Consider the following 14,856-nt stretch of genomic DNA (forward strand, 5'->3'; position numbering starts at 1 on the left):
AAGTCTTACTGTATGGAATTTTAATAATTTACTTCTGTAGTTTAATAAAATAAATCAATAAATAAATCAAGCCAGAGGATATCTGTATTCAATAAAAATAAGTACAATAAATATATCATTAGGCTCCTTTCATGTATTCTCTTTATTTGTCTGTAAATTTTTTAATGAATTCGCTATAATCCAACTGTTATTTATATATATCAGTATATCCAACTGTATGCATCTCAAGTATAATTCATCTTCATATCAATGCATACACAAATTGTTGGATTTTAAACATAACCTACAAAAAACAAAAGAAATCATTGGTCTACGAGTATGACTTACAGTAGTAAAAGAATGAATTCTGTAGAATTCGGCACATTGTGTAACCAAGATAATTGTGCAATTCCAAAATGATTTAAATATAAATGCAATGCTACAGAAACACACAAGTGCTTGTAATTAGAAAGGCGTACAACCGAGTCCATGAATACCCCTACTGTGCAATGATTCAAATAATTTACGCATCCACAGCAACAAAAATTTATTATGCAATTCCACCTGATGTAACCTGCGAAGGATGTTGTAAGCCTTAAAATGAATCCTTGTTCACGATTGTGATTGCGACGAGAACAATTGCTTTAAACGGTGTAATTGCTAGATCTATGGTTGATGTATTTAGTAATTGTTGGTTAACTTGAGAACTGGGATCCATAGTCCACGTATAATTTCTAACTCGATCGTACAGGCTCCTAGTTTGCAGGAAGATCTACGGCTTTATCCAGTTGAATGTGAGAGCAGCGTCCAACACCGATGAGCCGCTCTGGTAGCTCATCTGCAGTCTCTCCCTGAAAGAGCATCAGAAGATATCTAACTTAGTCTGCGGTGTTGTGCATCAAAGTGAAGCTGGAAACAGAGCTTTATCTTGTACAGTTGATTGCAAGATTACGCTTGCTCCTCAGCTGGTAACAGAATAACGGCAGAAAATCCACTATTTCTTACAATCATAATATCGAAATGAGACCCAAGATAAATCAGAGAATTGTACGTTTCTGAAAGTTATGACTGTGGCAGGGACTCACGTACCCTGATAAAGAAAGCCATGTCTACTACTAGGGCAGATATATAGCCGAAGACTAACCCCATGACTCCCCGTACCACACCTGAAGATCCAAGATTTAGGTCTATCTGCAGATACCACCAGATTCTATTAATCGACATACTCCAATCAATTGTTTAAAACGGCACACCGAAGAAGAGAGTAAGTCTAGTAACTGCATAGAAAACATAGATACAAAAATCACACATTAAAAGACGTAGATATGCTTCACTGAGCTATTATACTTTGCAATACTTGTGAAAAGGTTGAATCTGTCAACAGTATACCTCCATGTAGTTAAATCCAACATGATACTTTGCTTCTACAATTTGACCCAAGGGGACAGATTTTGTGCCAACGGCTTGTCTTACAATCCAAGAACCCTGACAATCACAAAAGTAAAGCCGTTTTTCACAAATGGTAAAACCCAATAATCTCGAGATTTATTTTCGTAATGTACGAGTAATTTAAGTACTGCAAAAAGCACCAAAAGAATTATACTGTATACGTGTTACATAAACTCAATTTCGTATATCTCCCAGCGTAGCAGATGCAACGACAACATAGTATTACACATACCTCAGGAATAGCAGGTATAAGAGATAACCTGCTGTTTCGAAAGGTGTCGTCTCCAAATATGAATCTGTGAAGAAGAGAACCCTCTGTAATCTCTTCTTCAGTTACAAAATAGAAAACCAAGCTGTAATGTAAAGCGTAGGGAACCTGTACACAAAATGAACAGGCTCAAAAAGAAAATCGGAAAATGTACAGTAAGTACATCCAGATCCCCACGTAATCTGAACTAGCCTAACACATAAATTAATCACGTACAAAAAATTGAACATAAATCCATCACTGTCCCATGGCGATCGCCCGGCGAGCTTGAAGATTTTTTAAAATCACGAAATTTGAAACTTCATAAAAGCCACAACAGCACGACAGCCAAAAGGTATACACATAAATAATATTCATGAGTACAATGTCACGAAGGATTTGATTCCAACTCCACAGATTCCATGGCAATATTAGAGTTCTGACGAAAAAATTAAGTTTTGAGTAATAACTAACGAACATGATTTGAAATAAATTTACAAGTCATTTCAAAACTCACAAACGTATTTCGTTCCAGTGTCAAGAAACACAGTGACAAACTTGGGAAAAGTATGCTGTACCTGCAGATTGATGACAAAGAAAAAGAGCCCTTCATTTGGGCACGCTCTCTGCATGATAAAATTGATCCAGTCAGTATTACCATTAGCTTATATTATTAAATTAAATTCACACATTACAATTATCACAACGCCCTTCAGGCTGCCTGATTAAATCAGCATGGTGAGATCTCCTTACTAAATAATTCAAAGCCTGACCAACTCATCGACTATCTCAAACAAACCAGACGCACCTGAACCAGGGATCGAGGCCTCCCTGCTATATGATCCATTCTGTCTTTTGACTTGAACCAATCCATCCCGACTAATTTGCAGAATGGCTGGCCTGCAGGAACCTGCTAATCAAAAATGACAAAATGAACTCAAGAAACCAACGTGCAACCTAACGTTCTAAAACCGCAACCTTGAAATTGCACAGTAAAAAAAAGAGAACTCACTCTTTTCCCAGTTGAAAGGGAATCGATGCCCTTGAGAAGAAAGGCACTGCTATCAGGCTCCGCAAAAGAATGTTTACCACCTTTCAGAGGGCCTCTGTCTACACTGCCTCTGAATTTTGACAAATCAAATGCTCCATGGTCTGCAATCACGTAATTAGTTCAACAAACAGCAATGTACTTTTCACCTTCAAGAATCTGATATAAGTAAGTGCGCATCACATGTCATAGACAGTATTTACTAACTTGTAATTCACCTGTGCCACCCTCTTCAGCTTATATCATAATGAGGAGCACGTGAACGAACCATATTGAGATCGACTCTCTTCTTTGAACTCAGGACTTTTGCTCAAGAGATACGCTCTCTACTGTTAAAACCCAGCTTTCGTTACAGGAAGCATCCGTTACAAACCACATTTTTCAAAGTATTATTAAATTGACATAAGATAGAAAAATAGTTTACCTGATCGAACCTTGACTCTGAGCGGCTTGAGATGTTCACCAGTAGGCAAGACTGGCTCAGACACATTCTGATCACTCTGTTGAGCCACAAAGCAAGAGCTTAGAAAAGATTCATTTATCTAATTCTCTCTAATCGCCCAAAAAACACATCCAAAATAAATCTAAGATTGAAAAGCTAAGATATGAATTCAGATTAAATAACAGTTTATAAAACATTGTCTCGAACCAAAACATTCATGAAAAAAGGGACATAAAACGATACCAAACACATAATTAATCCAATCAACTCTAGAGTCACAGGTATCCTAAGCCTGACCTCGAAGGTTTCAGAAATTTGGTCCATAGTGGCATCAAAAAATTCTTCAATGTCATCACTTGTGCTGAGAAAAGGGGCGTTCTTAACAGGTTCTGCAAGATCATGATTGGATTCTTGCAAAGAACCTTCTGTGTACTCTTCTATGATGTGTCGTTTGATGATTGTGACACAGGAATTGAATCTTTGAGCAGCAACATGTTCCCGTATGCCTGCCAAAGTATATAAGCAGATGAACATTGGAACGCAAATAAATACGCATGAGTTCTGTGAAGGCAGACCACCGACGTATATAAAATAGAAGCTTTGTGGTGAGTATAGATGTTCAAGTTTCGTTTGCACAAAACTGCTCTTAAATGCAGCAACTTAAACTAAGTATTACGAATTCAGAAACAATACTTGTAATTCTACTGATCAGAAAAGTTCATAAGATACAGATCAACAGTAATTGTTTCAGCTTATGAGATATACCAGCAACAACTCGCAGAAGGGAATCCCTAAGGTGAGTAGGATAGCCAGAAAATCCAGCGCCCAACAACGATGACCAACCTGCTGTATCCATTTCCAAAACAGACTCCACCAATGTACGAGGCTTTCCCCCGCCAGTAACCTTTAATGGTGACACAATGTAACCACCACCTAGAACCGTCGGCATCCCACAGAAATTTCTGATTAGCAATACCTTGACACAAGGCAGCTTAATAATCTCAAGCTACATAATGTGTTTATTTTGCTAACAATCAACCACCAGATTCCAGATGCTCGAATAAACAGTCAAAATGCTGAGTATTTGAAACGCCCAAAGAATGGGTTTTAACGGGACTCACTGTGAATATAAGCTCGGACAAAGCCAGCTTGCAAAGGATGTTTAAGTACTGACCTATAAAAGATGGCTGACACCAACTATAAAATTAGAGCGCAGCACAATAATATTAATACAGCAGTACACATCCTGATTTTCGGTCCAAAAGACTAGATATACTTACTATACAAAACGATTCTTGATATCGTGGAAAGAATCTAGCAACTTCAACAAGCACAGTTCGTAGAAGAAAATTCAAAAAACATTTAGACTGTGCTTAAAAATGCCGATGTGCTATCAGTCTAACTATAGTTTAGTTGATGCAAACAACACATGTTAGCTAACACCACAGTTAGACTATAAAGCATTCCAGGAAATATATAAGATTGACCACTCACAATATGCGCCATTCTCTTCTCGTTTCCAATAACGAGATAAGCAAAGATCTCTTTGTCGTGAAAATCTAGCATGCACAGGTAAATCTTTAGAAGAATATCCATAGCATGTTCAAACCACAAGCGCAGAAAGACTTGATCAGACTATTTGTTCAAATAAGGAAATCAAATTCAGATTACTATAATAACAGAAGTCATTGTTTTTCAAGGAAAAAAAAACAAAAAAAAAAAAAAAAAAAAAAAAAAAAAAAAAAAAAATCGCTCTAAAAATATTATTGGTTAATATGAAATACAAGGGTGAGTACTCACGAGCATTAAAAAAGAGGAAGTTTACTTACCCCCAATCTTGCCGAAGTCTAATATACACGACATCTGAATGACCATCAATAGTTTCAATTACAGATGCAGATTCAAGAGTGTGATCCCATCTGAAATGCACACCATGTCAGCGAGTTAAAAACCCTCGACCTCCACATTCTTTCATATCCATTTAAAATAGCATAATCAGAGCAACTCGTGGACCTACACCAATAAGATTTGACGTTGTAAAAAGAAAAAGAACAAAAAAATGCAAGTATGGCGTTCTCTTGAAATGTATTGTCAAAACTTACTGTTGACGTTCTGGCCCATAGTCCATGATAAGATTAAATATTTGATCGGCAGGAGCCTTCACCACTCCAACTGCTTTCATCACTGGTAGCTGCAGGTAATCATAGCAAAACTTTCGTCACAAATTTATCATAATCCTCCGCATGGGTTTTACTGGAAAGCAAAATCACACGAAGTAAGATAATAAAAGCGCTGCAATACTAATAAAGGCAGAAATACCGTTCCCCGCCAAAAGGCAACAATACCTTGTATACTAAAGGAAATTCCGCTTTCTCTTGGAAGAACCTCAATCCTGCATAGAATATCCAAACCATCCGTTGCTTTAGACTTCACTCATACCCGAATGTCGTTCAGGTATCTGATATCTGTGCTTAACTAAAATGATCAATTCTATGATGATAGTTGATCAGTCCTAAAATCAATCTGATCAGTGCCATACTTGCACTCTAGTAAATGTTAAACATGGACTGAACTGAATGAAACAGGGTATACCATTTTCAGAGCGCACTAGCTTCCATTTTGATGCCTGGCCACCACCTGTTGACTCGGCAAATCCAACGGAACTGGGGCTTTTCTCCAGTGTAGGCGATTCTGCACACACCAACACGAGAGCTATGCAATGATACGTCTCTAGCCATAAACTGTATAAGGTAAATTGCTCGATGAAAATTCTCACTCGTTGCTCTACCCTGAGATCAAAAACGTACGCAGCTCAAACTTATCAAATATAACAACCACTTAGCTTCATCATGAAGGAATGTGCTGACCATGGCCTATGGTAGTCAAGCTAGTGTAAGATTTCTCTCTTTGCCGATGCAATGCCGATGAGTCAGGTCGCAGCCTTGGTGAAGCTGTTGGACTTGTGTCGCCAGCACTTCAAGCACGCCATTATATCATATCACATAAATGAGTTTCTCTAACCAAAATGTGCTTAGCTCAAGAAAAATCAACTTGCCAGAATTAGTGATTTTTGCGATTGCCTACAGGAAGAGCAAGCCGATGACTTGGTCTTCGAAAGATCTAGAGAGTGACATGATCAGAGATCCAAACATGCTAAGTAACAATATAAAAGTTAACCAAATAAAATACTGAAGTAAGGGTTGACTCTTACAATTGCTCGCCAAAATAAGCGAATGGGAGGCTGATAGTGGGAGTCCATGGCTCAGCTGAGACGGTTTCAAATGGCTGAACATGTCCAACTCATTTCGAATGAATCATCCCATGATGAAAACAACAATACCAGCATTTTCAAATAGAGGAGCAAGTAAAAGATAGCAACAAATTGAAATTTTGAAAACTAAAAGAAGACAACATCATCACGATAATAATATCTGATTACTAGTTGGTGAAGGTCCAACAAACCCGCCCAAGAGAGGAAGTGAAAGCCTTTAGCCACTCTGCTATCTCCTCGCTATTCACAGCACCAACCTGGTGACCATATAAGTCACTAATCAGCAAGACACATGAACATGCTCAACAATGGTTGGAAAAGATTATATTGACACTATACAACAGGCCTCCATGACCTATATACATTTCTCTATGATTATCCCTAAAATACTTAACGGGTTCCTTTCACTGTCAAAAAGAAAACTACAGAAAAGTCATCTAATCTAGCACTCTGAAACATCAATACGCAAAAATAATAAGCTATCTCTTTTCAGACTTACCAGAACCTCCTTCTTAGCGTCGGTTACATTATACAGACGTAGAGTGTACAGAATCTGTCATAACAACAAATAATTACAATACTTCAAGATGAAAATACTTTTACATGCATATATCCGAACAAACACATGTCATTAATCTAACACTCGAGTAATTATATTTGAATTTGGCTATATTTTGTAGGTCACAGTAATGATTATATTACCAATGAAAGCGTAGTGCAAACCTCATTACGATAAAGAGATGCTATCATGCGCTGTTCAGGTTAGTTACACACAACTGAACCTAAACTCCTGGAGAAGAACCTTATTTAATCATTGTAAGATCTAATACGAGGCAGCATTTCAAATCCAGCGAATTGGATCTAAAAAATGATGAAACTATACCTTGCCGTTCACAACCTGTCTGCCTGTGTCCTCGACACGGTGGTCCGCGTCAAGGATTCCAGATCGCAGTGAAACCTGGTTGCAGGAACCACTACCAGCACTTGAATCAAGGCAATTAAATATTACATGAAAAATAAAGTCTCATACATAAATCAGAAAAGTTTAACTATATGTCTAGATAGATTTTTTTAAGATTAGATATATTGCAATTCGTATCAAAGTCGGCTGAATTAAAAAAATCCTTAACAATCACATTCTTCTCTATGCACAGCGGCTTCAGACAGTATGCTTCGTAATTGAGGATTCTGCACATTGATAAGTACGAGGTAGAAGACGCAGATACCAGGTTCGAAGGTATTAATTCTAATCAACTTATTCGTTGGAGGGAATCTCTTAAATTCAAATATGTCATTCATAAGAGCCAAGCTGCGAAAGGGCCATTGTATGCAACAATAATGTCAAAAACGTTCGCAATTGAAAGGATTAAACCATTTGAAAATCAACCGATTAGATTGTACAATCATGGTAATAATTAAAAGGAGCTCAAATCATGCAAGAAGATCATGCTATGATTGAATCTAAATTTCGAGATTAACAAATCTACAGCTCGATCTAGTAGAGTTGAACGGCTCCATGAATTACGCAATTGCTGAGCTTAATAGATTGGCAATAGCCCACTGAGCTGATCTCGCGCAATTGTCGAACCAGCTGTGTTTTATTTGTCACTGCAGTCCTGCGGGATCTACCTCACCGACAAAATTACGCCTAGCAACTCTGAAAACCGTGCAAAAACAATTGATCCGATCAAACCAGAGAAAGCGACAGCGAGGGGAACAAACCAGATCTCCTTTGTGCCGAGATTGCGAAAAATGGCGACCCGACAAGACGCAGAAAGTGAGAATGCTGTAGACTCCTCCTTGCCGACTCGGGCCAAAACTATATAAATACCCTTCGATCGTAGTCGCCATGACTCCTCAATTGGCTTATTCACATTCATCTGCGTTTTGCTGCCAATCACTTCACATTCACTGTCTGCAACCGGATCTCCCTCTGCACCAACACTCCTCCAAATGCTGGTCAATCGATCAGATTTCCCTGATCTGTAAACAATGCACAAAAGCGACACGGATGCCTCCGCGCACAGAATCACCACAAGATCCAAACAAGGGCGGCGAGACGTCGACGCATCGCCATTTTACGCACAGTCACATCCTCGCACTCCCTCCTCCATGCTGATGACTTGCGTTCACACTGAGTGTCAGAGGACACGATTGGTTATACGCGCCATTTCCTGCTTGGTTGTCCTGGTACGATTTGAATTCCAACAGCAGGTTCGAACAGCGTGGTTTTAGAGAAGAGGCCCGATTCTTAAGCCGGAACGGCGTCCATATCTGCCCGTGATGTGGGTGGAATCTGTCGTGGCTTACCTGTCAAAAAGCAATTCTGCATACGAGATTGAGGTCAGCTAGTCAGATCCTTTATCGATACGTCTGGCCCTGGCCCAATGCCACGCTGTACACACCAAGCCTTCCAAGCCCTTCATTATCTGCCAATGGCTGAGCTCCTTGATATTCTCTCTTCCAATATTAGACACAGTCAGGGGTTGCAGCAAAGGGGTTAATAAATCTCATCTCAGCCTTCCCAATGTCACCAAAATACCACTAAAGTTGAATAAAACATCTCTCTACGTACTAACAATAATTCACCTTATTACCCTGTGCACCACACTTCCATACACCCAATAAGCTTCGTTTTCATACTTTGAAGTGATTTTTATGGATTCTAAAAATACCTTTTGAAACAGTTGAATTTCACTTCTGATTCATTATTTTTGAAATGATAAAACAAAAGCCTGAACTTAATAATTGGTTCTTGAATTATTTTTTAGGAAAGAGTTATTGAATATGACATTTCAAGTAAGTAAAATATATGTTTAAGATGCATGTATCTCAAATCAACAAACAAGTATTGGTTGTGGTTTAATGTGGAACTATAATACTTAGCTTGATCTTACACTTTTCTTTTTCTTTTTCTTTTTTACCTTTTGGATGTGTTTATAGATAATTTAGTTGAAACATGAACTCAAAATTAAATATAAACATGGAAAAACCCATTTTGATTATATATATATATATATATATATATATATATATGTGTGTGTGTGTGTGTGTGTGTTTGATTTTTTTTTAAGAAAAAAAATAATGTCATGGATTTTTGTTTCAATAAATTAGTATTGAGTTTCAAATTTCACAACAAATTTTAGTATATGTTAAAAAAAGAGTAATTTAAATAGGATCAGTAATTTTAATGTATGAATTAATTGAAATATTATTATATTAAGATAAATAATTTTGTAAGAAGATCCAATAGATATGTATAATTATGATTTATTTAATTATTTTTAAATATCAAGCATTTAATTTCAAAGGGTCCTACAATAACACCTAAAATTATTAACAACTCAAGGATAATTATTTAACCATTTAACGGTTGAGATAATAAAAAAATTGCAAGAGAAACTTTGATGAAGTTTAATTCCAAGTATCAACAAAATTAAGAAGATATATTATTGAGATCAATACATTTTTTGAAATATTTAAAATGGAATAATTAAATGATTAAAAACATTTAAAGGATGTAACAAATAATTTGTAAAATAAAGAATCTAATATCAAAACTATTTAAAAACACAAAATATAAATAATTTAAAACTTGAATGAGAATATTCAACCAAACTAAATATACAAAGAGACTTAAAAGTAAATCATTTTTTTTCTTATTTTTAATATTTTCTCATTGGTTTATACTATATACAATTAAAAAATCACTACAAATCTCAATTATATTTTGAAACCTCTAATTTAGTAATAATTATTCTCTCAGTACCAAAATATATAATTAAATAATTTTGTTTACTTTTAAATTTTTAAATTTTATTAATTTTATTAAATTTCTATTTTAAAATAGAATAAAACCTTATCATATATATAAAAGAAAGAAAATACAAGTTAATATATCATTAAGTTCAACTTAAAAAGTTTACAACTGTCTAAGAACTCCAATACTTTTTTTTTAAAATGATGTTTTTATAAATTTCAATTTAAAATTATTAGAATAATGATGTCTGTTAATCTTATTATTTTATAAGATATGCTACTTGATATATTAATATAAATAAGTAAACTCAAAAAATAAAAACTAATTAAAGAGAAATTTTTATATAACCAAGTATAATCTATAAGGATACCACCTTGTTGTTTGAGAATCTAATGAATAGCTACTTATGCTGTTCAAAGAATAGTATTTGGAACTTTTTTAGCAAGTCTTATTTTAGACAGGGTAACAAAATGTATTAAAGAAGTTGTTGAAAAAAACAAAAACAAAAAACTTACAGAACTTTTTAACTAAGCTCCTGTGACAGTAAATCCATAAAAAATATTCTTCACAACAATTGTTTGAAAAGTTTTACATAAGGAGACTTTAATAATTTCTTAAATAATTTGAATTTTTTTGTAAAAACACCTAACAATCTATGTTTATAATATTATATTTCGTATATCAATTTATAATAATATTCTTATAACACATTTGTAATATTTTTTAAAAATAAATATTGGAAAAATGTTTATATGTGAATATATATATAATATAAAAACAATTTTGAAACTCTAAAAATATTTTCTTTTTATATTTTAACCAAAAAATTAAGTAAATATGTTGTTATTCTTTTTTATTATTGGACCTTAATCAATAAAAAAATATTTACAATTTATGGATAGATTAATTATAATAAAAAATTCACATAGTTTTAGTTTTAGTGTTTTTTGAATTTTGAATTTTGAATTTTGCTAAAATTTTCAAATGCAAAATATTATAAGGCGGTGTTTTTATTGTTTTAGTTGTATTGGAATCAAGAAGAACTAAAGAATTCTAACGTTGTAAATTTTATCATAATGATAAACCTGGTCCCAACAAGAAATAAAAAGTGAAAAAATAGTAATAACAAATAATTCTTACATATCTAAGTACATTTACATTTAGAAAAAAACACAATTTTATAACTTTTGGTGGATGTAAACAAAAACTAATTCTTGTTAAATCTAATTATTAATTTTAGACTTCATTGTTATTTAAGAATCTTGTTATTTTTGTTTTTAGTAGAGGCTACTTTATAAGTTCAATATATTCATGTAATGCATATTAATAATTTTAGGGAGTATTGAGATCTATAAGCTTACTCTATTATAATTGAAAATTAATTACTATTCAAATCCTAAATAAAAACCAAATAATACAGAGAAATATATGATCATTTAAAATAAAATAAAATAAAATAAAATCTGTGTAGATATAAACTTGAGTCACAATTTTGTTTTAAGAAGTTGTTGTCTGAGGTGCCATTTATCTTGGTCATGATAAATCTTAATCATTATTGTTGTAACTTGGTCATTAATTTTTAATATCTAAAATACTAAATCTAGTATCACTTGGGTTTGTAAAAGTATTTACTTTTATTTTCTCCAACAAGTCAAATAATCTCTTTATCTATTCCTGTAAGATATAAGGTCGCTCTAGATTTATTGCACCCACAAAAGATTTTTTGATTTTCTTACCGCCACTATTTTTAATAATCAATAATTTTTCATTCACGTTATTAAATGCAACATTGCTTGGTATTCCAAACTTCTACACATACAAATTGCACATTCCTATGTCCATTTTTATTAATATAATACAAATATTGTACATCACTTGTTTGAAGGGTTGTTGCAACTGAATTTTTTGGATGCAGGGCAAACAGAGGAGTGGACACGATGTGCAATAGCGCCATCAAAATTCGGCGCAACGGATTTCGAAGTTGTTTGTTAACGACGCTTTCGACATCGTGTTGATGCGCCGCATTGTGTGTCTACTTTCCTTTCTAACTCGAATTGTGGGTCATGGTTGTGGTGCTGAAGATGATCGCCTCACTGCGGCTGCTCGTTACAATTTGTTGCCGCGGGCCAACAAGGACACTCAGTGTGCGGGGAATAGCACAAAAGGCGATCCAATTTACGACGCTTCCTAATCCTCCACTCTGCAGTTCCTCTCCAATGACACAGAAGCACAAATTCGGACACGCGACGCGCATGTAGCACTGCTGGACGCGATCGAAGCTGCTATCCTGGTAACTCACTCTCGGGGCGAACTCTATGGGTAGCCGGTTGCCGACGCGCGCCATGCATTCGTGAAAGCAATTGTGGCCGTCGAGCCTACTGGGCCAGCGTTTGAAGAGGCTGTGTTCAGGTCAGTGCCAGCTCGACCTTGGGGCTTGATAGATATCCCAGTCACTCAAAAACCTGCCGTTTCGTCTCCAGATAAAATATCTTTGTCTTTCGAAACAAGGCTTCATGAAATAGATGGTTGCTCACTGGCAGAATGAAGCAAGTGGAAATTCGAAAGAAGTCATACTTCAATGCGAGTAATTAGCTTCGAACAGTTGCCATCACGAAAACCTCCCCGGCTATGTTAGTCCTGCGATTGATCGGCACTTAGATGGAAAGTACTGTTCCGGTACGACAATGAGAATATAATGTGTAGTCATTGGCAAGACAGGATAATGCGTCAGTTTAAAGGCCGTTCGTCAGAAATTCTGCATGATTTTCTTTACTTTTCACGGGCCTCTTGGCGCTGGAGCTCGTCCAAAGTCATCGAGGTTTCGTATCACCTGCACAACTTGCTTCCTCCGAGATCAGGACATTCGAAAAGCAGCTTTTGTAGTCGGTGACTAGTGCCTCGTTTTGGTAATTGAGCTGGTTCGTCCCTTATAGTGGTAGTTTTGGTATCATGTTGACGCGTTACGTCATGTGTAGTGTTTTCTTTTTATCTCGAATCGTGCTTGGTAACCCTAGTGCTGAAGATGATCGCCTCTATAAACTAGCAGTACACCGAGACTTTTTCTACGTTGGTGGGGAGTATGTAGAAGGACCGTCGGGCGGGAGCTTGAGGAAGAACCAAATGTATGTGGAGAGGTTGTCGACAGACCGCACACCCAGGCAGCCATATCCGCTGGTGCTCATTCATGGCAAAGCCATGAGCGGGGCAAACACTTGGCTCAACACACCAGACGGACGACCGGGCTGGGCTTCGTATTTCCTACGCCATGGCTACGTTGTGTACATCATCGACCAGCCAACACGAGGTCGCTCTGCTTGGTTACCTGGTGACTTCGACATGACCACGTTTTCCACAAACTCAATCGCGCAGTTCTTCACGGGAGTTGCACATTACAATTTGTGGCCTCAAGCAAGCAAGCACACGCAATGGCCAGGGAATGGCACGAAAGGCGATGCAGTCTTCGACAGCTTCTTCGATTCCACCCTGCAGTTCCTCTTTAACGACACCGAGGCACAGCTTCGGACACGCGACGCGCTCATCGCATTACTGGACGTGATCGGAGCTGCAGTATTAGTCGCACACTCCCAGGGCGGGCTCTACGGATGGTCCGTTGCCGATGCGCGCCCTTCATTGGTGAAAGCAATCGTGGCCATCGAGCCTGCCGGCCCGCCGTTCGAAGACTCCTCACTGTTCGGGCATGGTCCGAGTCGAGCGTGGGGTTTGACAGACATCGCCATGACCTACAACCCTCCCGTTTCATCCCCACATGAAATCTCTAAGCTAAGGATTCCATCGAACGAGACGGATCGCGAGGACTGTGTGTTGCAGGCGGAACCGGCTCGCACTCTGCCCAATCTGAAGCAAATCCCTGTGGTGATAACCGTGAGTGAGGCATCTTATCACGCTTTGTATGACCACTGCTCGGTGAAATTCTTGCAACAAGCTGGCGTGAATGCTGAGTTGCTGCGGCTGGAAAACATTGGGCTGAAGGGGAACGGGCATCTGATGATGCTGGAGGAAAACAACTTGGAGGTCGCCAAAGCAATCCACGATTGGATTCAGTATCAGACTTCATGTGGACATGAAAGACCGGCTTTTAGGGTTTTGTGAGACTGAACCCAAAAGGACATTCTACTAGTTGCACCCCTTTATCTATGTTTCGCTGTGAAATTAAGTTATTAATATACTCTAGTTGGAAACTGTATTGTTATCTGTACATTATGTTGCTTGTGAGAGAAAAGAAGTTAGTTCTTGCATATTGCGGAAATTTGTTGGTACTTTGTATGTGGTTGAGGGCATTTGACCTTGAGAGCTTATATAGCTCGAACGATGACAATATATATTTGATTCATTATTTAGATTTAACAATTTTGATACATCAAGTTTGGGATGTGACATGTCATGTGATACATATCAACATGAAAGAGGCCACAATTTGAAGAATAGAGAAAATGATGTTATTAATTTTTATGTCACATTTCATTTGATTCAGAGCTATTAGTATTTGATGATAAATTTATAAATTAATATCTGGTGCAATATTACTCATGCACAATAATTTAAAATATATATATATATATATATATATATATTAAATGATTAGAGTGCAGTTTTGTGTTCTTAAGAGCATGTGATAAGTTGATTTTTTAAAATTATAAAT

General features: G+C 36.6%; 2 protein-coding genes across 4 annotated transcripts; one reads left to right on the forward strand and one right to left on the reverse strand.

Moving 5' to 3' along the window:
- Positions 1-492: 492 nt before the first annotated feature.
- Positions 493-8,516, reverse strand: LOC112273941 (protein ENHANCED DISEASE RESISTANCE 2). 3 transcript variants are annotated; one of them, XR_002967255.3, is made up of 22 exons: positions 8,159-8,474; positions 7,320-7,394; positions 6,936-6,989; positions 6,628-6,693; positions 6,377-6,450; positions 6,033-6,139; positions 5,758-5,856; positions 5,511-5,557; positions 5,268-5,356; positions 4,995-5,084; positions 4,660-4,724; positions 4,287-4,352; positions 3,931-4,098; positions 3,463-3,671; positions 3,148-3,223; positions 2,688-2,827; positions 2,484-2,585; positions 2,254-2,301; positions 1,689-1,804; positions 1,369-1,464; positions 1,069-1,170; positions 493-830 (listed from the first exon to the last, which is right to left on the reverse strand). XR_002967255.3 is itself a non-coding variant. In XM_024503019.3 (22 exons), the coding sequence occupies exons 1-22, from the start codon at positions 8,285-8,287 to the stop codon at positions 735-737; spliced, it is 2,142 nt and encodes a 713-aa protein (XP_024358787.1). In that variant the 5' UTR covers positions 8,288-8,516; the 3' UTR covers positions 493-734. The 3 variants fall into 3 exon arrangements, 2 of the variants coding, with proteins under 2 accessions (XP_024358787.1, XP_090101932.1); XM_024503019.3 differs by having other exon boundaries at positions 1,661-1,804; positions 8,159-8,516; XM_090245806.1 differs by having other exon boundaries at positions 1,124-1,170; positions 1,661-1,804.
- A 3,717-nt stretch (positions 8,517-12,233) lies between these two features.
- Positions 12,234-14,561, forward strand: LOC112274175 (putative secreted lipase phiG). Its single transcript, XM_090245814.1, has 2 exons — positions 12,234-12,605; positions 12,737-14,561. The coding sequence occupies exon 2, from the start codon at positions 13,146-13,148 to the stop codon at positions 14,304-14,306; it is 1,161 nt and encodes a 386-aa protein (XP_090101940.1). The 5' UTR covers positions 12,234-12,605; positions 12,737-13,145; the 3' UTR covers positions 14,307-14,561.
- The last annotated feature ends 295 nt before the right edge of the window (positions 14,562-14,856 follow it).

Source organism: Physcomitrium patens, chromosome 21, assembly GCF_059467195.1.
Source record: "Physcomitrium patens ecotype Gransden chromosome 21, ASM5946719v1, whole genome shotgun sequence".
Taxonomy (NCBI): Eukaryota; Viridiplantae; Streptophyta; class Bryopsida; order Funariales; family Funariaceae; genus Physcomitrium; species Physcomitrium patens.

Excerpts from the sequence above, each read along its gene's own strand:
- LOC112273941 (XM_024503019.3), bottom strand. The coding sequence starts at position 8,287 with ATGGCGACTACGATCGAAGGGTATTTATATAGTTTTGGCCCGAGTCGG. Across the intron at positions 4,099-4,286 it reads TGTCCGAGCTTATATTCACA|GTGGTGGTTACATTGTGTCA; the intron begins GTGAGTCCCGTT and ends CGACGGTTCTAG. Across the intron at positions 831-1,068 it reads ACATGGCTTTCTTTATCAGG|GGAGAGACTGCAGATGAGCT; the intron begins GTACGTGAGTCC and ends ATGCTCTTTCAG.
- LOC112274175 (XM_090245814.1), top strand. The coding sequence starts at position 13,146 with ATGTTGACGCGTTACGTCATGTGTAGTGTTTTCTTTTTATCTCGAATC.